Source organism: Cydia strobilella, chromosome 20, assembly GCF_947568885.1.
Source record: "Cydia strobilella chromosome 20, ilCydStro3.1, whole genome shotgun sequence".
Lineage (NCBI taxonomy): Eukaryota > Metazoa > Arthropoda > Insecta > Lepidoptera > Tortricidae > Cydia > Cydia strobilella.
In genome coordinates, this window is record NC_086060.1 from 12,748,139 (window position 1) to 12,774,801 (window position 26,663).

The 26,663-nt window shown below is 53.3% G+C and overlaps 1 protein-coding gene across 1 annotated transcript in view; it reads right to left on the reverse strand.

Moving 5' to 3' along the window:
- Positions 1 to 8,401: 8,401 nt before the first annotated feature.
- The window catches only part of LOC134750801 (ubiquitin thioesterase trabid-like), a 53,855-nt gene continuing 35,593 nt past the window's right edge, over positions 8,402 to 26,663 (reverse strand). The window contains exons 11-16 of the mRNA XM_063686045.1: positions 24,292 to 24,497; positions 21,527 to 21,707; positions 21,267 to 21,396; positions 20,485 to 20,578; positions 20,169 to 20,337; positions 8,402 to 8,442 (exon numbers count right to left, since the gene is read on the reverse strand). Coding sequence (XP_063542115.1) covers positions 8,402 to 8,442; positions 20,169 to 20,337; positions 20,485 to 20,578; positions 21,267 to 21,396; positions 21,527 to 21,707; positions 24,292 to 24,497 — 821 coding nt within the window. The remainder of the gene's footprint in view (positions 8,443 to 20,168; positions 20,338 to 20,484; positions 20,579 to 21,266; positions 21,397 to 21,526; positions 21,708 to 24,291; positions 24,498 to 26,663) is intronic.

Sequence of the window (26,663 nt, forward strand, 5' to 3'; positions counted from 1 at the left end):
GTTGGAACCGCATAAAGATACATGTAATTTGGAAACAATCTTGTGCATAACTCGTAATGTTTGCCTGTCAAAAGCGAAGGGGCCACGGGCACTTCTACCGAATGTAAAACTTTGCATTTCGAATTAGAAGGACCTTTTTCCTATCCTAGTATCAGCAGGGCCAGGGCTTAAAATGTGCTATTCGTGTATAACCATCTCTGTCACATAATAGAGCTAAAGAGATGGAGATAAACGAACAAATCTCGACGATGAGGTCAGAAACCAAAACCAGTCAAGGTCTATATTCCATTGACAAAACTACACACATACTAACATAGCTATAACGATGGTACTAACAATATTGTATGGAATCTTGAATGTTCTGAAACAAAGTTTTTTTTTTAAACTGTTCAGAAATTTAGCCGCGATAGCTAAAGACGCCGGTTCGAATCCGGCCTTCACCACTGGATGGCTTCGTCACTTCTTTAATATATGACATCTATTACAGTTTTTAATTTATATATAGTAGTGTGACTACTTAAAAAAACACAAATCAAAATATTTAATGAAATAATTTGATTTGTTCCCAAACTTGTTCGTGTTCAGAAATGTTTTAAGAACAGAAAAATATGCAGTCCAGACTGCAGATACCACGATAACGCTTTGGTAGGTCCTTTTGTTTTCATGATAGCGGGGGTAGGTACCATATAGTAGGTACAAGTGTTAAAGGACCAGTCATCACTTGTTAAAATAACATTAGTTAGACCAAGCTTAGTTGGCAATTATCTAAGACAGTACAAGTGTTATTTTAAACGTCTATGAGACTGAGCTTTAAATAACACTTGCACCGTCTGCACTATCAAAATCGCTGCCAACTTAGCTTGGTCTAACTCTAACCCATAAGTAGCCTCTTTACTAAGCAGTTGAAATTATAATTTATAACCCAATTGTGGTATTTTCTATAAAAAGGGACCTTATTGTCGATGGCGCTTATGCCATTATAAACGATGATCCGATATAAATACAATGCCGCGCGACGCTGTGCGGCGTAAGCGCCATCGACAATAACGTCCCTTTTCATAGAAAATGCCCCAATTTTTAAGGAATTCGCTATTCATTTCTAAACCCTGCTGACGCTAGGCCCACACACAAATCGTGAATATAAATTCGACGCTTCAGCCAATAATATCTGAGCGGATAACACAACTTATCAGATATTACAGATACTTTCCAAATAATCAGCCTCTTTACAAACTAGTGCGATTGAATTCCAATCAATTTAACTAACAAACGTCTCATTTTGATATATTTATAATTTACTATATCAACAGAAAGAGAGCATCGTATATCCTGTTCCTCTCGCACTAGTCTACTACAATTCGTTACTAACTTTTTCGATCCTGACTAACGAATGTTCAAGTATAGTATGAATTTTCTCAAATGGTTTTTACGCCTAAGACCACACACACATAAGCCATTGTTTCTTTTATGCGAGCGGTGGGCTACCGTGTCTGAGGGCGTGCCAAAGCAACAATGTTGTTTAAAAAGAGGCTTAATCGTGGTGGTTTTAAGGTTCAAATATATTTAATAATATGAGCGTTCGCCTACATTGAGGTGGTCGATGGTCCTACATTACCATAACATGTTACAAGAACTTAAATTTGAACCAAGATAAAGCCGCTTTTTAAACGACATTATTGCTTTGGCACGCGCTCAGACACAGCAGCCCACCGCTCGCAAAAAAGAAACAATGGCTTTTAAGAGATTACGGTCTTAGGCGTAAAAATCATTTGAGAAGATTCATACTATAGCTACGCGGATGAAGATACTCAAATGTGGCTTTTCATAGAAATGGGTCCTTATGCACATGGAGAGCTTAAGGATCCTTTTCAGATGGAAAGGACCTTATGCACATAAAGTATCCCCTTCTCTGATAGAAAGCCACAAATTACTTAAAAGTTAAAACTTAAAAGCTTAGAGTTCGGCGCCAAGAGTTTCGAGTCTTATTTTTGTTTTAAATGTATTTTATTATGTATACGAGTAAGACTCAAAACTCTTGGTCTACACATAATTTGTTTTTGTTAGTTTTTTTGTCGAAATCGCTTGTGTACATTATTTTAAGCGTTCCGTCCGCTTAGCTACTTTCCATTCGTCAGTGATAGGACCGTACCTTGCACGACCCAACTAAAATTCCTAAAGAGCTCCTAATCAATTGCATACTAACTAATGCCTGTTTCGACTTATGCCACAAAGTTATGAGCGGCCAAGGCCAAAAATCAGATAGCCAAGCTTTATTACCAAGGCGTTAAGGTGTATGTTCACTTTAACGCCTTGGCATTAAAGCTTGGCAACACGTATACATGTAGGCAACTTTGTGGCATAAGACTCGATCGAGAGCATCTAAATTTGTCTTCATTACTTGAGATTTCTCCCGGGCACCGACATCAATTGAAATGTAAATATTTAGGCGTTTTAACCGTCATCGTCAACCATAAGCCCGCTCCGGACTACGCGGCGCGAAGCCGCGAATGATTTCGCTGATTAGCAAAGTAGACTCCACACCTGCGTTCGCGGCGTCGCGCCGCGATTCGCGCACGAGTGTGGAGGGAGCTTTACATGTTGAAATAATTTCTCTTGCACATGGCGCGTGTAATCTGCGCACGTCGAGGAACTTGCGTAGGTTATACGCGTTGTGTGAATAGCAGTATTAAAGTTGAATACGAGTCCAGTGGCTTGAGAAAGCCCGCGAGCCACACCCGCAAAGGTACATGCGCGATTTAGAAGAATCAAGTAGGTACCTAGATTCGGGCTAGTACAAATAATATGCGCATGTTGGTTGCGTAAGCTCGCACACGTCAGTAACCAGCGCATTTAACTTGAGCATATGTGCCATTTTCAACCAAAAGGGTACTTATTGTCGCTTGTCAGTAAGGCGCTATTTCCATATAGCTTCAATTAGAAATCAACCTTATCGACAAGCGACAATGTGGTACCTTTTGGTTGAAAACGGCACATATTGTTCGCGCATGTAGCGCGCGCCTCCAAATGTGCAATCTACATGCGCCGTGTGCAAGAGCTATTAATGATTCCTTTCTTCATCCATTAGCGACAATGACGCCGATTTAAACGCCCAAATAAACTCTAATGGTTAAGAATTAGATTAATTATAGTCGCTCCACGACGGCAGGTTATAATTATAATTTTACAGAACGGCTAAAGCATCCTATGCTACGAAGACCCGCGTTTATTTCTTTATTTACATATATGAAACGATACGATAAAGTTTTATACTCTCTGTACAACATCGTTTTAACTTTCTATAATAAAATACATTCTGTTTTTGCTTTACAGCTATCGTTACTTAAAGAGGCTTGAAAATATAGACAAGAAATTTTTCTCAACACATTTACTGACTTTTCGTAGTACCTTATTATAAAGACAAAAAGCCTGCAAATGTTCAGTTAACCCTTTATAAGGCGTAAGGGTGTCATAAATTACGCAAAATTGAACCCAATCAACCTCGAAACAAAGTTTAAAATAATTTGGGAAATATGTGGTGTTTTCTATAAAAAAGGACCTTCTTATTGTCAATGGCGCTTACGCCATTGTTAACGAAGCTCCCATATAAATACAATGCCGCGAGACGCTGTGAGGCGTAAGCGCCATTGACAAGAAGGCCCCTTTTTATAGAAAATGCCCCATATTACCTTATAAAGGCTTAAGTGACATTTTGAATACATATCTCAGCCTTTACACTTTTTAAGTAATCAGGTAGTAACAATGTGAATAAATTGATCAATCGAAAGAATATTTGAACGTCTAAAACTCGCAAGACAATTAATTTACACATTGACATACACAAAAAGTGTGTCAAAACATCAAGTCATGACTATAGTTCTCTTAAAACCTTTCCTCGGCAAAGCAATTTGTGGTAGACTTATATTGACCGGGATATAGACCGTGATTACCTTTTGTATACAAAAAGCAATATAATTCTAGTAAAACTAACCGTGAATCAAAACTCCAATTTGTGGTATTTTCTAAAAAGGGACCTTATTGTCGATGGCGCTTACGCCATTATAAACGATGCTCCGATATAAATACAAATCCGCGCGACGCTGTGCGGCGTAAGCGCCATCGACAATAAGGTCCCTTTTCATAGAAAATGCCCCATTTAAAGATTTTTTTTACCGTCTTTTTGCGTTTTTGCGGATATTTTTTTGCTCTCTTAAGCGCAAGCGATGCTTGAACTCTTTTTTTAAATTTGCCTAGATAATTCAAATTCAATTCAATTCAAACGGCGGTTCAAACGTTCGAATATTCCTGCCAGTTCTGGTTCCTTTATATCATCGTTAACACAGTTAACTGACAATTCCTAAACCTTACTGCAACGAGATAAGATTCACAAATAGTCAGTTATAGTTGAGTCGTACACTCGCTGCACACGAGTAGTGTGCTCTCTGTCACACCTACCTCCGGCGGGCGGCGTCCTGTCTCTTTCTGTCTTCGCGTGCAGCGAGTGTTTAACACAAATATTGGTTAGTTCATGGTCTAAACGTGAAGTTAAAGACGCAGCCTACGGTCTGGCAAAAAAGAGTAGAAATTAAAGTGGCAACACTGTAGTGTCGTCCCTTTCAAATCAATCTAAGTAAAACGGGACGACACTAGTGTTGTCACTTTTTTAATTCCTACTCTTTTTTGCCAGACTGTTTTATCGTAACAGGCAGAAGCTTTCTATATGAGAAGGCAAACATTTCATGGGCGTCTCTAAGTGCCATTCGCCGCTAATTTCAAAGTCTATAATTTTTTTACAATTTTGCACGTTATTTTAAGGCGATAGAGTTCAAAATAGATCGGAAGCGAGATCGATGCTAAGCCTAAAGGTAATTTTAGCGAACGATTTAATTTTCATATTATAAAGTTATTAAGTATTTACACACCGAGCTTTCTAAAAACTCGTGTCGCTTTATGTGCCATTTTCAACCAAAAGGCTTAAAGGCAAAAGGCAAAGGGGTTTTGTCGCTTGTCAGTAAGGCGCTATTTCCATATAAGTAGCTTCAATTAGGAATCAACCTTATCGACAACCGACAATGTGGTACCTTTTGATTGAAAACGTCACATATTTATTGGTATTTGTTACATTTATCAGGTAAAAGGTTTTAGCAACTTTATTCCTTAATGCCTTATTGGCAACTGACGGTACCTTTTTGTTAAAAACGACACAGTTGGTCATTGAATACAAGCTGCATGTCAGTGAAAATAGTGTTTTATTACCATTAATTTAAGGTTTGATCTCAGTTTATTGCGATCGACTTGCGTCTTATGCTCCCATTTTCAGCTTAGACCAATACGTACAGTGTACACCCACGAAGAAATAATATTGGTAAATTTTGTATTAGAAACCTCATTACGATACCTATTAAAGTATCATTATGGGTTTATGAAATCATTGCCAAAATCTAATATTTTCAAATTTGTACAACAAAAAATGAATCAACTAAAATTATATGATGTGACACAATTATATATAATTATATATATTATATAATTATATATTACACAATATTTATTTTGTTAACTCGTAAGCCTATTAAACGAACTTATTATAACTAAAACCAGGCTCCAACAAATCAAAGTTAATAATATTATTGCAGTTTAAGCAGTGCCACTATATAATATAAATTCGGCTAAACATGTCTACTCGCACGCTTTGGTCACGGTCAATATTCGACTATTTGAACCAGCGTCTTTGCCACCGTTAGGAGGATAGTAGAGAACAGCTTCTCCATACAAACGGAATCCCCATTTTCCTCTCTGGATATTGGAAAAAATGTGACATTTTCAAACAAAAGGTACCACATTGTCGCTTGTCAATAAGGTTGATTTCAAATTCAAGCTATATGGACATAGCGCCTTATTGACAACCAACAATAAGTACCCTTTTGATTGAAAATGGCACATATCTTTACATAATCGAATGTATATATATATTAACCACAGCTTCACCACCCCTTTAATTCGTTTTTTATTTATTATAATAGAAGCTTTTTGTTTTGAATTCGTTATTCGCTCTTAAATAAATAAATCGTAACTCCCTTTAATCCTAAATAAATGTGACATTTTCAACCAAATGGTACCACATTGTCGCTTGTCAATAAGGTTGATTTCAAACTGAAGCTGTATGGAAATAGCGCCTTATTGACAACCGACAATAAGTACCCTTTTGATTGAAAATGGCACAAATCTCCGGTTCATATATACGTCAAATCGTGTAAAAAATATTTTCCATATAAAATATAATATTTTCATTTGAGAATAATAACGTCGGTTCAAACACTTGAACATTCACCTGCCAATTTTCTTTCAAAATGTTCCTAACATTAACATCTTAAGTATATTTTGTCGATCAGCCTTTACTTTAGAGTACATACGTGGTACAGTCAGCGTCAAAAGTAAATGCCATTCATGTACAGTCAGTCACACAAGTAGCTATACAAATAATGTGTTCACAATGGCCTCCACGCGCTCGTTTACTTAACAATTGTGTTTAGATAATTTTAAACACCTCGCCCGCTTAGCTACTTCTCCTGACTGTACTGCCATCTCCTTTTGTTACTGATTGTACTATCGCAGCGTGTTTACCAAAACATTTAAAAAGCCAGTCATATAAATGATATGACGCCCGAACCTGCCAACTCTTTATTTTATAAATAAACGAGTTAAACAATTTAAAAGCTACGCTACGAGACACTAATATATTGATAATTTAGACTGAAAAGTCTTCATTCTCTTGGCCACGATGTCGTCCAAAGATAGGTACATAATTCTTTCAAGAATAGGCAATATTGGAGCGATTTCAAATTTTGTTCCACAAAAAGTAATTTTTACATAAATAGCACTTTCAATTCTGAATAAAAAATGTCCAAGGTTTTTGTAAAAAAAATGTGAATCCGGAAGGAAAAGGAGATATAATGAAATACCAGAATTTTACACAGTTCTTTGTTAGAAAACCTCCGAAAAAAAGATTTTTGTGCAATAAATTTAGAAATCGTTCAGTATATCTCATCTATTTTCGAAATAGATCTCATATCAACGGTGCCGTTATATTGAAATTGTACTAATATTCATCACTGCAAATTGAATCTAGTCGCATTAGACATAAGGTGTTATTTGTATTGGCTTCTACGCGGGCGTGTTACAATGGTAAACTACTGTTAGTGTGGTAAATGAAAGTGAGCCTTATCGCGTCGACTTAAAGCCTCAATTTGAACAAACGTCCGCCGTTACGCTATTATCACTTTTGTGTACAGTCGAGTCCAAATGTGGTGAACGTTTGTGGAATCATCTGTAACAATGAACACACTACATTGCCAAATATCTGAACACGCACTACCGCCTCGCCTTGACAGTAGACATCATCCTTTATTGGTAATGATATACAGCACAGGCCACAACTTACTTAGAGGCGTGTTAAGGTATTTGTTAGCGCCTTAGCCGCTTCGATAGCGGCTGGACATGAACGGTAGGTATTACAATGTGGGGGCGACCTTGAATAGTTGAGTAGTGTGTGTGTGTGTGTGTGTTACTCGTCGTCGGTGTCGGGGTCGGAGGAGAGCGCGTGCGCGTGCGCGTGCGCGTGCGTGTGCGCGTGAGCGTGCAGCCGCGGCGGGAACGGCCCGCGGGCTTGTTGCCTGCAAACATTAACACAACAAATGCTTAACATGTATTATATCGTTGATGGCAACCATATATAACTCGCTAATTGAAAAAAAAAAAAAACCTGCCAAGTGCGAGTCGGACTCGCGCACCAAGGGTTCCGTACTTTTTAGTATTTGTTGTTATAGCGGCAACAGAAATACATCATCTGTGAAAATTTCAACTGTCTAGCTATCACGGTTCATGAGATACAGGCTGGTGACAGACGGACAGCGGAGTCTTAGCAATAGGGTCCCGTTTTTACCCTTTGGGTACGGAACCCTAAAAAACATTGTTTTGTTTACTTTTCCGGTTCACTACGGCTCTGCGGGCTGAGCACAGTCGCATTTTCATCGCCTGTCACCATACCTGTCACGTTATAACAAGTATGTAAGTGCGAAAGTAACAGGCGATAAAAATACAACCATGCTGCCACCGCTGAACTCATGGTAGTATCTAGTAAGTTTCGGTTGTCACCTGACGATATAGAGAGCGTGCAAGAGCTTTAGGGGAAGCACGAGAGCTCCTTGTTTATTAACGCGAAGAATAACGGCAAGTTTAACTTTTCGATTTAGGTCACATTCTAACTCTTCATGACATTGCACGGTGCATCTAAGCTACACGAATTTTGGTAGTGCATCGGTCTTCACTCTTCACACAAGACGGCATGGTGAGGCATATAAAATTGAAAATAAACGAAAATTAGACTTGTCTTCGTGATTTTTTTCTATCGAGCCAACTTTAACCTTTTAATGTTTGGCTTGCAGTCTGCCCTCGAAAATATAGTCTAGTTTGTGTATGATTTTTTTCATTGCATTTGCCCTTTATTAAAACGTGTAAAAATTAAAAATAAAAACTGCAATTTTGCAGGAGCCCTCTCTTAAAAGAGTATACATACGCGAGCCGCCGGTAGTGGTTGAGCCACTCCTCCAGTAGTTGTGCCACCAATAATGGTCTCGGGTGCAGGTGCTGGCGCGCGCACAGCTGCCCGCCGCCCGTGACGCAGAGAGTATACATACGCGAGCCGCCGGTAGTGGTTGAGCCACTCCTCCAGTAGTTGTGCCACCAATAATGGTCTCGGGTGCAGGTGCTGGCGCGCGCACAGCTGCCCGCCGCCCGTGACGCAGAGAGTATACATACGCGAGCCGCCGGTAGTGGTTGAGCCACTCCTCCAGTAGTTGTGCCACCAATAATGGTCTCGGGTGCAGGTGCTGGCGCGCGCACAGCTGCCCGCCGCCCGTGACGCAGAGAGTATACATACGCGAGCCGCCGGTAGTGGTTGAGCCACTCCTCCAGTAGTTGTGCCACCAATAATGGTCTCGGGTGCAGGTGCTGGCGCGCGCACAGCTGCCCGCCGCCCGTGACGCAGAGAGTATACATACGCGAGCCGCCGGTAGTGGTTGAGCCACTCCTCCAGTAGTTGTGCCACCAATAATGGTCTCGGGTGCAGGTGCTGGCGCGCGCACAGCTGCCCGCCGCCCGTGACGCAGAGAGTATACATACGCGAGCCGCCGGTAGTGGTTGAGCCACTCCTCCAGTAGTTGTGCCACCAATAATGGTCTCGGGTGCAGGTGCTGGCGCGCGCACAGCTGCCCGCCGCCCGTGACGCAGAGAGTATACATACGCGAGCCGCCGGTAGTGGTTGAGCCACTCCTCCAGTAGTTGTGCCACCAATAATGGTCTCGGGTGCAGGTGCTGGCGCGCGCACAGCTGCCCGCCGCCCGTGACGCAGAGAGTATACATACGCGAGCCGCCGGTAGTGGTTGAGCCACTCCTCCAGTAGTTGTGCCACCAATAATGGTCTCGGGTGCAGGTGCTGGCGCGCGCACAGCTGCCCGCCGCCCGTGACGCAGAGAGTATACATACGCGAGCCGCCGGTAGTGGTTGAGCCACTCCTCCAGTAGTTGTGCCACCAATAATGGTCTCGGGTGCAGGTGCTGGCGCGCGCACAGCTGCCCGCCGCCCGTGACGCAGAGAGTATACATACGCGAGCCGCCGGTAGTGGTTGAGCCACTCCTCCAGTAGTTGTGCCACCAATAATGGTCTCGGGTGCAGGTGCTGGCGCGCGCACAGCTGCCCGCCGCCCGTGACGCAGAGAGTATACATACGCGAGCCGCCGGTAGTGGTTGAGCCACTCCTCCAGTAGTTGTGCCACCAATAATGGTCTCGGGTGCAGGTGCTGGCGCGCGCACAGCTGCCCGCCGCCCGTGACGCAGAGAGTATACATACGCGAGCCGCCGGTAGTGGTTGAGCCACTCCTCCAGTAGTTGTGCCACCAATAATGGTCTCGGGTGCAGGTGCTGGCGCGCGCACAGCTGCCCGCCGCCCGTGACGCAGAGAGTATACATACGCGAGCCGCCGGTAGTGGTTGAGCCACTCCTCCAGTAGTTGTGCCACCAATAATGGTCTCGGGTGCAGGTGCTGGCGCGCGCACAGCTGCCCGCCGCCCGTGACGCAGAGAGTATACATACGCGAGCCGCCGGTAGTGGTTGAGCCACTCCTCCAGTAGTTGTGCCACCAATAATGGTCTCGGGTGCAGGTGCTGGCGCGCGCACAGCTGCCCGCCGCCCGTGACGCAGAGAGTATACATACGCGAGCCGCCGGTAGTGGTTGAGCCACTCCTCCAGTAGTTGTGCCACCAATAATGGTCTCGGGTGCAGGTGCTGGCGCGCGCACAGCTGCCCGCCGCCCGTGACGCAGAGAGTATACATACGCGAGCCGCCGGTAGTGGTTGAGCCACTCCTCCAGTAGTTGTGCCACCAATAATGGTCTCGGGTGCAGGTGCTGGCGCGCGCACAGCTGCCCGCCGCCCGTGACGCAGAGAGTATACATACGCGAGCCGCCGGTAGTGGTTGAGCCACTCCTCCAGTAGTTGTGCCACCAATAATGGTCTCGGGTGCAGGTGCTGGCGCGCGCACAGCTGCCCGCCGCCCGTGACGCAGAGAGTATACATACGCGAGCCGCCGGTAGTGGTTGAGCCACTCCTCCAGTAGTTGTGCCACCAATAATGGTCTCGGGTGCAGGTGCTGGCGCGCGCACAGCTGCCCGCCGCCCGTGACGCAGAGAGTATACATACGCGAGCCGCCGGTAGTGGTTGAGCCACTCCTCCAGTAGTTGTGCCACCAATAATGGTCTCGGGTGCAGGTGCTGGCGCGCGCACAGCTGCCCGCCGCCCGTGACGCAGAGAGTATACATACGCGAGCCGCCGGTAGTGGTTGAGCCACTCCTCCAGTAGTTGTGCCACCAATAATGGTCTCGGGTGCAGGTGCTGGCGCGCGCACAGCTGCCCGCCGCCCGTGACGCAGAGAGTATACATACGCGAGCCGCCGGTAGTGGTTGAGCCACTCCTCCAGTAGTTGTGCCACCAATAATGGTCTCGGGTGCAGGTGCTGGCGCGCGCACAGCTGCCCGCCGCCCGTGACGCAGAGAGTATACATACGCGAGCCGCCGGTAGTGGTTGAGCCACTCCTCCAGTAGTTGTGCCACCAATAATGGTCTCGGGTGCAGGTGCTGGCGCGCGCACAGCTGCCCGCCGCCCGTGACGCAGAGAGTATACATACGCGAGCCGCCGGTAGTGGTTGAGCCACTCCTCCAGTAGTTGTGCCACCAATAATGGTCTCGGGTGCAGGTGCTGGCGCGCGCACAGCTGCCCGCCGCCCGTGACGCAGAGAGTATACATACGCGAGCCGCCGGTAGTGGTTGAGCCACTCCTCCAGTAGTTGTGCCACCAATAATGGTCTCGGGTGCAGGTGCTGGCGCGCGCACAGCTGCCCGCCGCCCGTGACGCAGAGAGTATACATACGCGAGCCGCCGGTAGTGGTTGAGCCACTCCTCCAGTAGTTGTGCCACCAATAATGGTCTCGGGTGCAGGTGCTGGCGCGCGCACAGCTGCCCGCCGCCCGTGACGCAGAGAGTATACATACGCGAGCCGCCGGTAGTGGTTGAGCCACTCCTCCAGTAGTTGTGCCACCAATAATGGTCTCGGGTGCAGGTGCTGGCGCGCGCACAGCTGCCCGCCGCCCGTGACGCAGAGAGTATACATACGCGAGCCGCCGGTAGTGGTTGAGCCACTCCTCCAGTAGTTGTGCCACCAATAATGGTCTCGGGTGCAGGTGCTGGCGCGCGCACAGCTGCCCGCCGCCCGTGACGCAGAGAGTATACATACGCGAGCCGCCGGTAGTGGTTGAGCCACTCCTCCAGTAGTTGTGCCACCAATAATGGTCTCGGGTGCAGGTGCTGGCGCGCGCACAGCTGCCCGCCGCCCGTGACGCAGAGAGTATACATACGCGAGCCGCCGGTAGTGGTTGAGCCACTCCTCCAGTAGTTGTGCCACCAATAATGGTCTCGGGTGCAGGTGCTGGCGCGCGCACAGCTGCCCGCCGCCCGTGACGCAGAGAGTATACATACGCGAGCCGCCGGTAGTGGTTGAGCCACTCCTCCAGTAGTTGTGCCACCAATAATGGTCTCGGGTGCAGGTGCTGGCGCGCGCACAGCTGCCCGCCGCCCGTGACGCAGAGAGTATACATACGCGAGCCGCCGGTAGTGGTTGAGCCACTCCTCCAGTAGTTGTGCCACCAATAATGGTCTCGGGTGCAGGTGCTGGCGCGCGCACAGCTGCCCGCCGCCCGTGACGCAGAGAGTATACATACGCGAGCCGCCGGTAGTGGTTGAGCCACTCCTCCAGTAGTTGTGCCACCAATAATGGTCTCGGGTGCAGGTGCTGGCGCGCGCACAGCTGCCCGCCGCCCGTGACGCAGAGAGTATACATACGCGAGCCGCCGGTAGTGGTTGAGCCACTCCTCCAGTAGTTGTGCCACCAATAATGGTCTCGGGTGCAGGTGCTGGCGCGCGCACAGCTGCCCGCCGCCCGTGACGCAGAGAGTATACATACGCGAGCCGCCGGTAGTGGTTGAGCCACTCCTCCAGTAGTTGTGCCACCAATAATGGTCTCGGGTGCAGGTGCTGGCGCGCGCACAGCTGCCCGCCGCCCGTGACGCAGAGAGTATACATACGCGAGCCGCCGGTAGTGGTTGAGCCACTCCTCCAGTAGTTGTGCCACCAATAATGGTCTCGGGTGCAGGTGCTGGCGCGCGCACAGCTGCCCGCCGCCCGTGACGCAGAGAGTATACATACGCGAGCCGCCGGTAGTGGTTGAGCCACTCCTCCAGTAGTTGTGCCACCAATAATGGTCTCGGGTGCAGGTGCTGGCGCGCGCACAGCTGCCCGCCGCCCGTGACGCAGAGAGTATACATACGCGAGCCGCCGGTAGTGGTTGAGCCACTCCTCCAGTAGTTGTGCCACCAATAATGGTCTCGGGTGCAGGTGCTGGCGCGCGCACAGCTGCCCGCCGCCCGTGACGCAGAGAGTATACATACGCGAGCCGCCGGTAGTGGTTGAGCCACTCCTCCAGTAGTTGTGCCACCAATAATGGTCTCGGGTGCAGGTGCTGGCGCGCGCACAGCTGCCCGCCGCCCGTGACGCAGAGAGTATACATACGCGAGCCGCCGGTAGTGGTTGAGCCACTCCTCCAGTAGTTGTGCCACCAATAATGGTCTCGGGTGCAGGTGCTGGCGCGCGCACAGCTGCCCGCCGCCCGTGACGCAGAGAGTATACATACGCGAGCCGCCGGTAGTGGTTGAGCCACTCCTCCAGTAGTTGTGCCACCAATAATGGTCTCGGGTGCAGGTGCTGGCGCGCGCACAGCTGCCCGCCGCCCGTGACGCAGAGAGTATACATACGCGAGCCGCCGGTAGTGGTTGAGCCACTCCTCCAGTAGTTGTGCCACCAATAATGGTCTCGGGTGCAGGTGCTGGCGCGCGCACAGCTGCCCGCCGCCCGTGACGCAGAGAGTATACATACGCGAGCCGCCGGTAGTGGTTGAGCCACTCCTCCAGTAGTTGTGCCACCAATAATGGTCTCGGGTGCAGGTGCTGGCGCGCGCACAGCTGCCCGCCGCCCGTGACGCAGAGAGTATACATACGCGAGCCGCCGGTAGTGGTTGAGCCACTCCTCCAGTAGTTGTGCCACCAATAATGGTCTCGGGTGCAGGTGCTGGCGCGCGCACAGCTGCCCGCCGCCCGTGACGCAGAGAGTATACATACGCGAGCCGCCGGTAGTGGTTGAGCCACTCCTCCAGTAGTTGTGCCACCAATAATGGTCTCGGGTGCAGGTGCTGGCGCGCGCACAGCTGCCCGCCGCCCGTGACGCAGAGAGTATACATACGCGAGCCGCCGGTAGTGGTTGAGCCACTCCTCCAGTAGTTGTGCCACCAATAATGGTCTCGGGTGCAGGTGCTGGCGCGCGCACAGCTGCCCGCCGCCCGTGACGCAGAGAGTATACATACGCGAGCCGCCGGTAGTGGTTGAGCCACTCCTCCAGTAGTTGTGCCACCAATAATGGTCTCGGGTGCAGGTGCTGGCGCGCGCACAGCTGCCCGCCGCCCGTGACGCAGAGAGTATACATACGCGAGCCGCCGGTAGTGGTTGAGCCACTCCTCCAGTAGTTGTGCCACCAATAATGGTCTCGGGTGCAGGTGCTGGCGCGCGCACAGCTGCCCGCCGCCCGTGACGCAGAGAGTATACATACGCGAGCCGCCGGTAGTGGTTGAGCCACTCCTCCAGTAGTTGTGCCACCAATAATGGTCTCGGGTGCAGGTGCTGGCGCGCGCACAGCTGCCCGCCGCCCGTGACGCAGAGAGTATACATACGCGAGCCGCCGGTAGTGGTTGAGCCACTCCTCCAGTAGTTGTGCCACCAATAATGGTCTCGGGTGCAGGTGCTGGCGCGCGCACAGCTGCCCGCCGCCCGTGACGCAGAGAGTATACATACGCGAGCCGCCGGTAGTGGTTGAGCCACTCCTCCAGTAGTTGTGCCACCAATAATGGTCTCGGGTGCAGGTGCTGGCGCGCGCACAGCTGCCCGCCGCCCGTGACGCAGAGAGTATACATACGCGAGCCGCCGGTAGTGGTTGAGCCACTCCTCCAGTAGTTGTGCCACCAATAATGGTCTCGGGTGCAGGTGCTGGCGCGCGCACAGCTGCCCGCCGCCCGTGACGCAGAGAGTATACATACGCGAGCCGCCGGTAGTGGTTGAGCCACTCCTCCAGTAGTTGTGCCACCAATAATGGTCTCGGGTGCAGGTGCTGGCGCGCGCACAGCTGCCCGCCGCCCGTGACGCAGAGAGTATACATACGCGAGCCGCCGGTAGTGGTTGAGCCACTCCTCCAGTAGTTGTGCCACCAATAATGGTCTCGGGTGCAGGTGCTGGCGCGCGCACAGCTGCCCGCCGCCCGTGACGCAGAGAGTATACATACGCGAGCCGCCGGTAGTGGTTGAGCCACTCCTCCAGTAGTTGTGCCACCAATAATGGTCTCGGGTGCAGGTGCTGGCGCGCGCACAGCTGCCCGCCGCCCGTGACGCAGAGAGTATACATACGCGAGCCGCCGGTAGTGGTTGAGCCACTCCTCCAGTAGTTGTGCCACCAATAATGGTCTCGGGTGCAGGTGCTGGCGCGCGCACAGCTGCCCGCCGCCCGTGACGCAGAGAGTATACATACGCGAGCCGCCGGTAGTGGTTGAGCCACTCCTCCAGTAGTTGTGCCACCAATAATGGTCTCGGGTGCAGGTGCTGGCGCGCGCACAGCTGCCCGCCGCCCGTGACGCAGAGAGTATACATACGCGAGCCGCCGGTAGTGGTTGAGCCACTCCTCCAGTAGTTGTGCCACCAATAATGGTCTCGGGTGCAGGTGCTGGCGCGCGCACAGCTGCCCGCCGCCCGTGACGCAGAGAGTATACATACGCGAGCCGCCGGTAGTGGTTGAGCCACTCCTCCAGTAGTTGTGCCACCAATAATGGTCTCGGGTGCAGGTGCTGGCGCGCGCACAGCTGCCCGCCGCCCGTGACGCAGAGAGTATACATACGCGAGCCGCCGGTAGTGGTTGAGCCACTCCTCCAGTAGTTGTGCCACCAATAATGGTCTCGGGTGCAGGTGCTGGCGCGCGCACAGCTGCCCGCCGCCCGTGACGCAGAGAGTATACATACGCGAGCCGCCGGTAGTGGTTGAGCCACTCCTCCAGTAGTTGTGCCACCAATAATGGTCTCGGGTGCAGGTGCTGGCGCGCGCACAGCTGCCCGCCGCCCGTGACGCAGAGAGTATACATACGCGAGCCGCCGGTAGTGGTTGAGCCACTCCTCCAGTAGTTGTGCCACCAATAATGGTCTCGGGTGCAGGTGCTGGCGCGCGCACAGCTGCCCGCCGCCCGTGACGCAGAGAGTATACATACGCGAGCCGCCGGTAGTGGTTGAGCCACTCCTCCAGTAGTTGTGCCACCAATAATGGTCTCGGGTGCAGGTGCTGGCGCGCGCACAGCTGCCCGCCGCCCGTGACGCAGAGAGTATACATACGCGAGCCGCCGGTAGTGGTTGAGCCACTCCTCCAGTAGTTGTGCCACCAATAATGGTCTCGGGTGCAGGTGCTGGCGCGCGCACAGCTGCCCGCCGCCCGTGACGCAGAGAGTATACATACGCGAGCCGCCGGTAGTGGTTGAGCCACTCCTCCAGTAGTTGTGCCACCAATAATGGTCTCGGGTGCAGGTGCTGGCGCGCGCACAGCTGCCCGCCGCCCGTGACGCAGAGAGTATACATACGCGAGCCGCCGGTAGTGGTTGAGCCACTCCTCCAGTAGTTGTGCCACCAATAATGGTCTCGGGTGCAGGTGCTGGCGCGCGCACAGCTGCCCGCCGCCCGTGACGCAGAGAGTATACATACGCGAGCCGCCGGTAGTGGTTGAGCCACTCCTCCAGTAGTTGTGCCACCAATAATGGTCTCGGGTGCAGGTGCTGGCGCGCGCACAGCTGCCCGCCGCCCGTGACGCAGAGAGTATACATACGCGAGCCGCCGGTAGTGGTTGAGCCACTCCTCCAGTAGTTGTGCCACCAATAATGGTCTCGGGTGCAGGTGCTGGCGCGCGCACAGCTGCCCGCCGCCCGTGACGCAGAGAGTATACATACGCGAGCCGCCGGTAGTGGTTGAGCCACTCCTCCAGTAGTTGTGCCACCAATAATGGTCTCGGGTGCAGGTGCTGGCGCGCGCACAGCTGCCCGCCGCCCGTGACGCAGAGAGTATACATACGCGAGCCGCCGGTAGTGGTTGAGCCACTCCTCCAGTAGTTGTGCCACCAATAATGGTCTCGGGTGCAGGTGCTGGCGCGCGCACAGCTGCCCGCCGCCCGTGACGCAGAGAGTATACATACGCGAGCCGCCGGTAGTGGTTGAGCCACTCCTCCAGTAGTTGTGCCACCAATAATGGTCTCGGGTGCAGGTGCTGGCGCGCGCACAGCTGCCCGCCGCCCGTGACGCAGAGAGTATACATACGCGAGCCGCCGGTAGTGGTTGAGCCACTCCTCCAGTAGTTGTGCCACCAATAATGGTCTCGGGTGCAGGTGCTGGCGCGCGCACAGCTGCCCGCCGCCCGTGACGCAGAGAGTATACATACGCGAGCCGCCGGTAGTGGTTGAGCCACTCCTCCAGTAGTTGTGCCACCAATAATGGTCTCGGGTGCAGGTGCTGGCGCGCGCACAGCTGCCCGCCGCCCGTGACGCAGAGAGTATACATACGCGAGCCGCCGGTAGTGGTTGAGCCACTCCTCCAGTAGTTGTGCCACCAATAATGGTCTCGGGTGCAGGTGCTGGCGCGCGCACAGCTGCCCGCCGCCCGTGACGCAGAGAGTATACATACGCGAGCCGCCGGTAGTGGTTGAGCCACTCCTCCAGTAGTTGTGCCACCAATAATGGTCTCGGGTGCAGGTGCTGGCGCGCGCACAGCTGCCCGCCGCCCGTGACGCAGAGAGTATACATACGCGAGCCGCCGGTAGTGGTTGAGCCACTCCTCCAGTAGTTGTGCCACCAATAATGGTCTCGGGTGCAGGTGCTGGCGCGCGCACAGCTGCCCGCCGCCCGTGACGCAGAGAGTATACATACGCGAGCCGCCGGTAGTGGTTGAGCCACTCCTCCAGTAGTTGTGCCACCAATAATGGTCTCGGGTGCAGGTGCTGGCGCGCGCACAGCTGCCCGCCGCCCGTGACGCAGAGAGTATACATACGCGAGCCGCCGGTAGTGGTTGAGCCACTCCTCCAGTAGTTGTGCCACCAATAATGGTCTCGGGTGCAGGTGCTGGCGCGCGCACAGCTGCCCGCCGCCCGTGACGCAGAGAGTATACATACGCGAGCCGCCGGTAGTGGTTGAGCCACTCCTCCAGTAGTTGTGCCACCAATAATGGTCTCGGGTGCAGGTGCTGGCGCGCGCACAGCTGCCCGCCGCCCGTGACGCAGAGAGTATACATACGCGAGCCGCCGGTAGTGGTTGAGCCACTCCTCCAGTAGTTGTGCCACCAATAATGGTCTCGGGTGCAGGTGCTGGCGCGCGCACAGCTGCCCGCCGCCCGTGACGCAGAGAGTATACATACGCGAGCCGCCGGTAGTGGTTGAGCCACTCCTCCAGTAGTTGTGCCACCAATAATGGTCTCGGGTGCAGGTGCTGGCGCGCGCACAGCTGCCCGCCGCCCGTGACGCAGAGAGTATACATACGCGAGCCGCCGGTAGTGGTTGAGCCACTCCTCCAGTAGTTGTGCCACCAATAATGGTCTCGGGTGCAGGTGCTGGCGCGCGCACAGCTGCCCGCCGCCCGTGACGCAGAGAGTATACATACGCGAGCCGCCGGTAGTGGTTGAGCCACTCCTCCAGTAGTTGTGCCACCAATAATGGTCTCGGGTGCAGGTGCTGGCGCGCGCACAGCTGCCCGCCGCCCGTGACGCAGAGAGTATACATACGCGAGCCGCCGGTAGTGGTTGAGCCACTCCTCCAGTAGTTGTGCCACCAATAATGGTCTCGGGTGCAGGTGCTGGCGCGCGCACAGCTGCCCGCCGCCCGTGACGCAGAGAGTATACATACGCGAGCCGCCGGTAGTGGTTGAGCCACTCCTCCAGTAGTTGTGCCACCAATAATGGTCTCGGGTGCAGGTGCTGGCGCGCGCACAGCTGCCCGCCGCCCGTGACGCAGAGAGTATACATACGCGAGCCGCCGGTAGTGGTTGAGCCACTCCTCCAGTAGTTGTGCCACCAATAATGGTCTCGGGTGCAGGTGCTGGCGCGCGCACAGCTGCCCGCCGCCCGTGACGCAGAGAGTATACATACGCGAGCCGCCGGTAGTGGTTGAGCCACTCCTCCAGTAGTTGTGCCACCAATAATGGTCTCGGGTGCAGGTGCTGGCGCGCGCACAGCTGCCCGCCGCCCGTGACGCAGAGAGTATACATACGCGAGCCGCCGGTAGTGGTTGAGCCACTCCTCCAGTAGTTGTGCCACCAATAATGGTCTCGGGTGCAGGTGCTGGCGCGCGCACAGCTGCCCGCCGCCCGTGACGCAGAGAGTATACATACGCGAGCCGCCGGTAGTGGTTGAGCCACTCCTCCAGTAGTTGTGCCACCAATAATGGTCTCGGGTGCAGGTGCTGGCGCGCGCACAGCTGCCCGCCGCCCGTGACGCAGAGAGTATACATACGCGAGCCGCCGGTAGTGGTTGAGCCACTCCTCCAGTAGTTGTGCCACCAATAATGGTCTCGGGTGCAGGTGCTGGCGCGCGCACAGCTGCCCGCCGCCCGTGACGCAGAGAGTATACATACGCGAGCCGCCGGTAGTGGTTGAGCCACTCCTCCAGTAGTTGTGCCACCAATAATGGTCTCGGGTGCAGGTGCTGGCGCGCGCACAGCTGCCCGCCGCCCGTGACGCAGAGAGTATACATACGCGAGCCGCCGGTAGTGGTTGAGCCACTCCTCCAGTAGTTGTGCCACCAATAATGGTCTCGGGTGCAGGTGCTGGCGCGCGCACAGCTGCCCGCCGCCCGTGACGCAGAGAGTATACATACGCGAGCCGCCGGTAGTGGTTGAGCCACTCCTCCAGTAGTTGTGCCACCAATAATGGTCTCGGGTGCAGGTGCTGGCGCGCGCACAGCTGCCCGCCGCCCGTGACGCAGAGAGTATACATACGCGAGCCGCCGGTAGTGGTTGAGCCACTCCTCCAGTAGTTGTGCCACCAATAATGGTCTCGGGTGCAGGTGCTGGCGCGCGCACAGCTGCCCGCCGCCCGTGACGCAGAGAGTATACATACGCGAGCCGCCGGTAGTGGTTGAGCCACTCCTCCAGTAGTTGTGCCACCAATAATGGTCTCGGGTGCAGGTGCTGGCGCGCGCACAGCTGCCCGCCGCCCGTGACGCAGAGAGTATACATACGCGAGCCGCCGGTAGTGGTTGAGCCACTCCTCCAGTAGTTGTGCCACCAATAATGGTCTCGGGTGCAGGTGCTGGCGCGCGCACAGCTGCCCGCCGCCCGTGACGCAGAGAGTATACATACGCGAGCCGCCGGTAGTGGTTGAGCCACTCCTCCAGTAGTTGTGCCACCAATAATGGTCTCGGGTGCAGGTGCTGGCGCGCGCACAGCTGCCCGCCGCCCGTGACGCAGAGAGTATACATACGCGAGCCGCCGGTAGTGGTTGAGCCACTCCTCCAGTAGTTGTGCCACCAATAATGGTCTCGGGTGCAGGTGCTGCCGCGCGCACAGCTGCCCGCCGCCCGTCACGCAGGCCGACAGCCAGCGGCGGACTATGCCTTCCGAGTCGCCCATCTGAAAACACGTTCTACTTTTAGTCTCAGGTGTCTGTCAAGAAGGCAGAGGACCAACATGCATGGAAATCGCTCCACCGACAAGTCTAACTCTTAAATATATGATAATAATGACGACCTCTAACTACAGATTCGATTCGTGACAAACCTCGTCGACTGTAAGGAAGTGCACTGGAAGCAGTTTCCCCTCGCAGTCCGTAAGCGGCAGGTAACAACTCTCGTCGGTTTCCTCTTGCTCATCCCTGAAAACACGTTATGCATTTAAATCTGTAATTTTAGACGCCAATCGGCAGCATAACTTTTAAATTAAATTAAATTAAAATAAATTAAATTGTCATTTATTTCAGGCCTAATACACCCATATGTGTTAGTAACTTACATAGCTAATAAAAATAATGTTAGTGCTATTACAAAACAAATTAACATGCAAATTAACAAATCACTAGGAGCTAACTTAGGGCTAGGACACACCGGATGAGCCTTATAAATCTAACATATCACCACAAATTATCATCATTTTTGACTAGAAAATGCAACAAATAATTAAAACTCAACACAATACAATTCAACACAATTCAAATTAAATAATTTAAATTAAAATTCAATAAATAAAATTCAATAATAATTAAAATTACAATTACAATACAATTTAGAGTACAACCGTTCGTGAACATAAATCATTTATGCCACAATTAAGCCACAAGTATATTCTATACTTAAAAGAATGTTTCAACCTTATTATTATTACCACTGAAATGTAATTATTGAACCAGTGTTTTTATTGTTATTGTTTATTTGAATTTACCACAACAACTGTCATATTCCCAATCTATCCGGCATTAATTTTTCTATACGGTACATCAAATATCTGATGCGTTATCCGACCAAAACACTATGGATGGCATCTCTAGAGGTAAAAATATATCGTACCTGCAAATGTAGTGGCGTCGACAATAGGGCTCGATGGGTACGAGCGCCGAAAAGTGTCCTCTAGTGTAGCCCACCGCCAGCGGGGACTTGGAACACAGCGCAGGCTCCCACAGCAAAGGAAGATATATACCTATTCAAATTGAAAAACTTCATTCAATCGCATAATTCCGTAACCGCATAATGCCCCAAAACATAATTCCGTAACGTAATGTTGAGGTTACATAGGCATGATACGATGCAGTATGATTAGATATAGTTACCCTGAAAGCGCGCGTAGCCGAGTGCCTCGCCGCGGAAGGAGTTGACGACGTTGACGCCGTAGACGAGGATGGGCCGCCTCGTGACGTGCGCGAGCGCGAACACGTGCAGCTGGTGCAGCGCCGTGCCCGCCCGACCCGCGCCCGCCACCAACCGCGCCCACTCCGCCCGCAGCTGTCCCTCCTGCACGACATACAGCACATACAGTCACGTCACTATACACACCGGCGCCAGCGCGGCTCGCAGTCGCATACACTACACACGTACCTCCGGAGCATAATGCAACCGCACCGCCCCGAGTCTCTCCCAGGCGGCCCAGCGGTCGTAGAACCGCTCGCCGGCCGCCAGCAGCGACTCGGCCAGCGCGGCTCGCAGGCAGTATACACACGTACCTCCGGAGCATAATGCAACCGCGCCGCCCCGAGTCTCTCCCAGGCGGCCCAGCGGTCGTAGAACCGCTCGCCGGCCGCCAGCAGCGACTCGGCCAGCGCGGCTCGCAGGCAGTATACACACGTACCTCCGGAGCATAATGCAACCGCGCCGCCCCGAGTCTCTCCCAGGCGGCCCAGCGGTCGTAGAACCGCTCGCCGGCCGCCAGCAGCGACTCGGCCAGCGCGGCTCGCAGGCAGTATACACACGTACCTCCGGAGCATAATGCAACCGCGCCGCCCCGAGTCTCTCCCAGGCGGCCCAGCGGTCGTAGAACCGCTCGCCGGCCGCCAGCAGCGACTCGGCCAGCGCGGCTCGCAGGCAGTATACACACGTACCTCCGGAGCATAATGCAACCGCGCCGCCCCGAGTCTCTCCCAGGCGGCCCAGCGGTCGTAGAACCGCTCGCCGGCCGCCAGCAGCGACTCGGCCAGCGCGGCTCGCAGGCAGTATACACACGTACCTCCGGAGCATAATGCAACCGCGCCGCCCCGAGTCTCTCCCAGGCGGCCCAGCGGTCGTAGAACCGCTCGCCGGCCGCCAGCAGCGACTCGGCCAGCGCGGCTCGCAGGCAGTATACACACGTACCTCCGGAGCATAATGCAACCGCGCCGCCCCGAGTCTCTCCCAGGCGGCCCAGCGGTCGTAGAACCGCTCGCCGGCCGCCAGCAGCGACTCGGCCAGCGCGGCTCGCAGGCAGTATACACACGTACCTCCGGAGCATAATGCAACCGCGCCGCCCCGAGTCTCTCCCAGGCGGCCCAGCGGTCGTAGAACCGCTCGCCGGCCGCCAGCAGCGACTCGGCCAGCGCGGCTCGCAGGCAGTATACACACGTACCTCCGGAGCATAATGCAACCGCGCCGCCCCGAGTCTCTCCCAGGCGGCCCAGCGGTCGTAGAACCGCTCGCCGGCCGCCAGCAGCGACTCGGCCAGCGCGGCTCGCAGGCAGTATACACACGTACCTCCGGAGCATAATGCAACCGCGCCGCCCCGAGTCTCTCCCAGGCGGCCCAGCGGTCGTAGAACCGCTCGCCGGCCGCCAGCAGCGACTCGGCCAGCGCGGCTCGCAGGCAGTATACACACGTACCTCCGGAGCATAATGCAACCGCGCCGCCCCGAGTCTCTCCCAGGCGGCCCAGCGGTCGTAGAACCGCTCGCCGGCCGCCAGCAGCGACTCGGCCAGCGCGGCTCGCAGGCAGTATACACACGTACCTCCGGAGCATAATGCAACCGCGCCGCCCCGAGTCTCTCCCAGGCGGCCCAGCGGTCGTAGAACCGCTCGCCGGCCGCCAGCAGCGACTCGGCCAGCGCGGCTCGCAGGCAGTATACACACGTACCTCCGGAGCATAATGCAACCGCGCCGCCCCGAGTCTCTCCCAGGCGGCCCAGCGGTCGTAGAACCGCTCGCCGGCCGCCAGCAGCGACTCGGCCAGCGCGGCTCGCAGGCAGTATACACACGTACCTCCGGAGCATAATGCAACCGCGCCGCCCCGAGTCTCTCCCAGGCGGCCCAGCGGTCGTAGAACCGCTCGCCGGCCGCCAGCAGCGACTCGGCCAGCGCGGCTCGCAGGCAGTATACACACGTACCTCCGGAGCATAATGCAACCGCGCCGCCCCGAGTCTCTCCCAGGCGGCCCAGCGGTCGTAGAACCGCTCGCCGGCCGCCAGCAGCGACTCGGCCAGCGCGGCTCGCAGGCAGTATACACACGTACCTCCGGAGCATAATGCAACCGCGCCGCCCCGAGTCTCTCCCAGGCGGCCCAGCGGTCGTAGAACCGCTCGCCGGCCGCCAGCAGCGACTCGGCCAGCGCGGCTCGCAGGCAGTATACACACGTACCTCCGGAGCATAATGCAACCGCGCCGCCCCGAGTCTCTCCCAGGCGGCCCAGCGGTCGTAGAACCGCTCGCCGGCCGCCAGCAGCGACTCGGCCAGCGCGGCTCGCAGGCAGTATACACACGTACCTCCGGAGCATAATGCAACCGCGCCGCCCCGAGTCTCTCCCAGGCGGCCCAGCGGTCGTAGAACCGCTCGCCGGCCGCCAGCAGCGACTCGGCCAGCGCGGCTCGCAGGCAGTATACACACGTACCTCCGGAGCATAATGCAACCGCGCCGCCCCGAGTCTCTCCCAGGCGGCCCAGCGGTCGTAGAACCGCTCGCCGGCCGCCAGCAGCGACTCGGCCAGCGCGGCTCGCAGGCAGTATACACACGTACCTCCGGAGCATAATGCAACCGCGCCGCCCCGAGTCTCTCCCAGGCGGCCCAGCGGTCGTAGAACCGCTCGCCGGCCGCCAGCAGCGACTCGGCCAGCGCGGCTCGCAGGCAGTATACACACGTACCTCCGGAGCATAATGCAACCGCGCCGCCCCGAGTCTCTCCCAGGCGGCCCAGCGGTCGTAGAACCGCTCGCCGGCCGCCAGCAGCGACTCGGCCAGCGCGGCTCGCAGCGCCCCGCGGCGGTCGAACACGCCGTACGCGCACTGGGAGACCGCGTCGAGCAGGCAGTCGCCCGCCGAGCGGTTCCAGAGCGCGTGGAGGCGCGAGCCTGCCGAGTAACGACATTTGATACCACCGAACACCGTAAACAATAGACATGTAAAATCGTAACTTGGGTTTTGGCTTATACAGGGTTACTTTTTAGTCAGTTAACAAACTTCGTATAAATGATCGCTAAAGTAAATGAAATATACGTTTTGTTTTATTTTTATCCCTTCGCAAATAAAAAAAAAGAAAAGTGCACCCAAATGATTCCACAGAAACAGTAGAAAACTTGGTCACCCTACTTTCTGACGGCAGTGGCGGAGGCGAGGAGTGAGCGGGGCACCCGCTCGCGGCCAGCGGCAGCGCTGGCACACGGGGTAAGAGTGGCGGGCGGGCGGGGAGCTGTGCGGTGTGAGCGGAGTTCAAAGATGGCCGCTTTTGTTCTTCGCCGCGTAGGCGGAGCGTCCCCCCCCCCCCACTCCTTGACGGGTTAAATTGGTCCCGGCGGTTTTAAATTGATTCCAAATTACTGGCTTACATCGAAATGCCGTGCTGCGTCATTTGTGCTGGCCCTCAGGTTGTTAGCGAAATTAGCCTAACACCTCCTCTTCAATTTCCACAGCTAAACCTAGTGCTCCACGACCTTGAGCATGCGCAAGCACTGCAAACTGTCCAAAATCCAGTAGGCTCTGACTCGCCGACAAAATTGTACGCAGACTTGGGAGACGAGCATTAGGCAAACCGGTATTTCTTAATACAGGCAGAATCTCTGCCTCGTACAACCTACGAGCCGCTCTCAGATTGTTATCGGCCCTGGCGTTCACTCTCACCATTTCATAAAACTCGCGGTTTGAGTACATCGTTTCGCGGCTCGCGGCTCAGCGGCGACTGGGCGAGCGAGGAGAACATGAAACGACGGTCCGTCCGTCACACAGCGCGGCGCGAGACTGAGCACTGAGCGCCTGAGCGGCGGCGGTGGCGGCGCGCGCGCTCCCCGCCTCCCCCGCCTCCCCCGCCGCGCGCACCCCCGTCGCACACCCTCACTCATGCGCCGCGCACGAACTCAAATTGACCCCAAAACCAGCTGTGTAGGGTGTGCATAATTTGTAAAAAAATTAGGAATAAAAATAATAAATCATAAAAATAAAAAGTACATGTTTTTTTATTGAAATGGGTTCTATTAACGATACTGAATTCAGGGTTTTTTTTTGTTAACTGACTAAAAAGTAACCCTGTATAGGAATCAATCTCGTTTCGATACTCCTAACGCCATCTGTCGAGGTCGGGTAACACCTTTGCATAAACCTGGCAACATTTACTGCAAGGCGTGTTTTCAGATGTTTAGTTACGCTATCACTTGACGCGACTGTCACATTTCAAACGTAGACAGAGAGAGTCATGCCGTCTTTGTCTTACACTAGTACTAGCGCCCGAAAGAAAGGAATGAATGATTTTACCAGTTGTTACTGACTGACAGATTGGTTTGACCAACTATAAAGATAATTTCGATGACTGATTGTGTTTTTTTTTGTACTCTGTTGATATGGCAACTTAAGGCGCTTCGCGCAGTTTTTGGCTAAAAACTGTTACTTTTTAGAGCTTATAACTTCTAAATGAGTCAACCAAAAATTATGAAAAAAATATATATGCATCTTCACTCTATGGACAACAATCGCAACATTTGACTTTCTTCCTGAAATTTGTAGTTTCACCGAAAAAAAAATAACACGACAGGCCGTTTTACGGCTAACTTTGCTTATAACTTCTAAACGGCTTAATCGATTAAAATTATTTTTAAACTAACAAAAATGTTTTAACAGGTTCTACAAATGCAACATAGCTTTTCTTAATCAAAAAATATTTTCTTAAGAAATCGAACGTTTTTCCACATTTCATGCGTATGCAGCCTGAAAATGGCATGGCCGGCAGTCGTGTGCCAGCTTTGAGACGAGGAGGCTGTGTCGCTCGTCGCTCCGTGCCTTCCTTGCACTATGTACGCTTATGCACAAGCAAAGTGCTATAATATAGGAGTTATTGTGGCCAAAGAATAAATAACTGCAGAGCGCTGATTTGGTTGCGACGCGCATTAGCGAGCGCAACACGGTATTTTGCGGTCTATTACAATGAATGTAATGATAATATCCGCATATATTATACTATAATATACGTATGTTTGAGAAAACTTCATTTGAAATAAATAAATAAATGTTTTCTAACCGACATATTATAA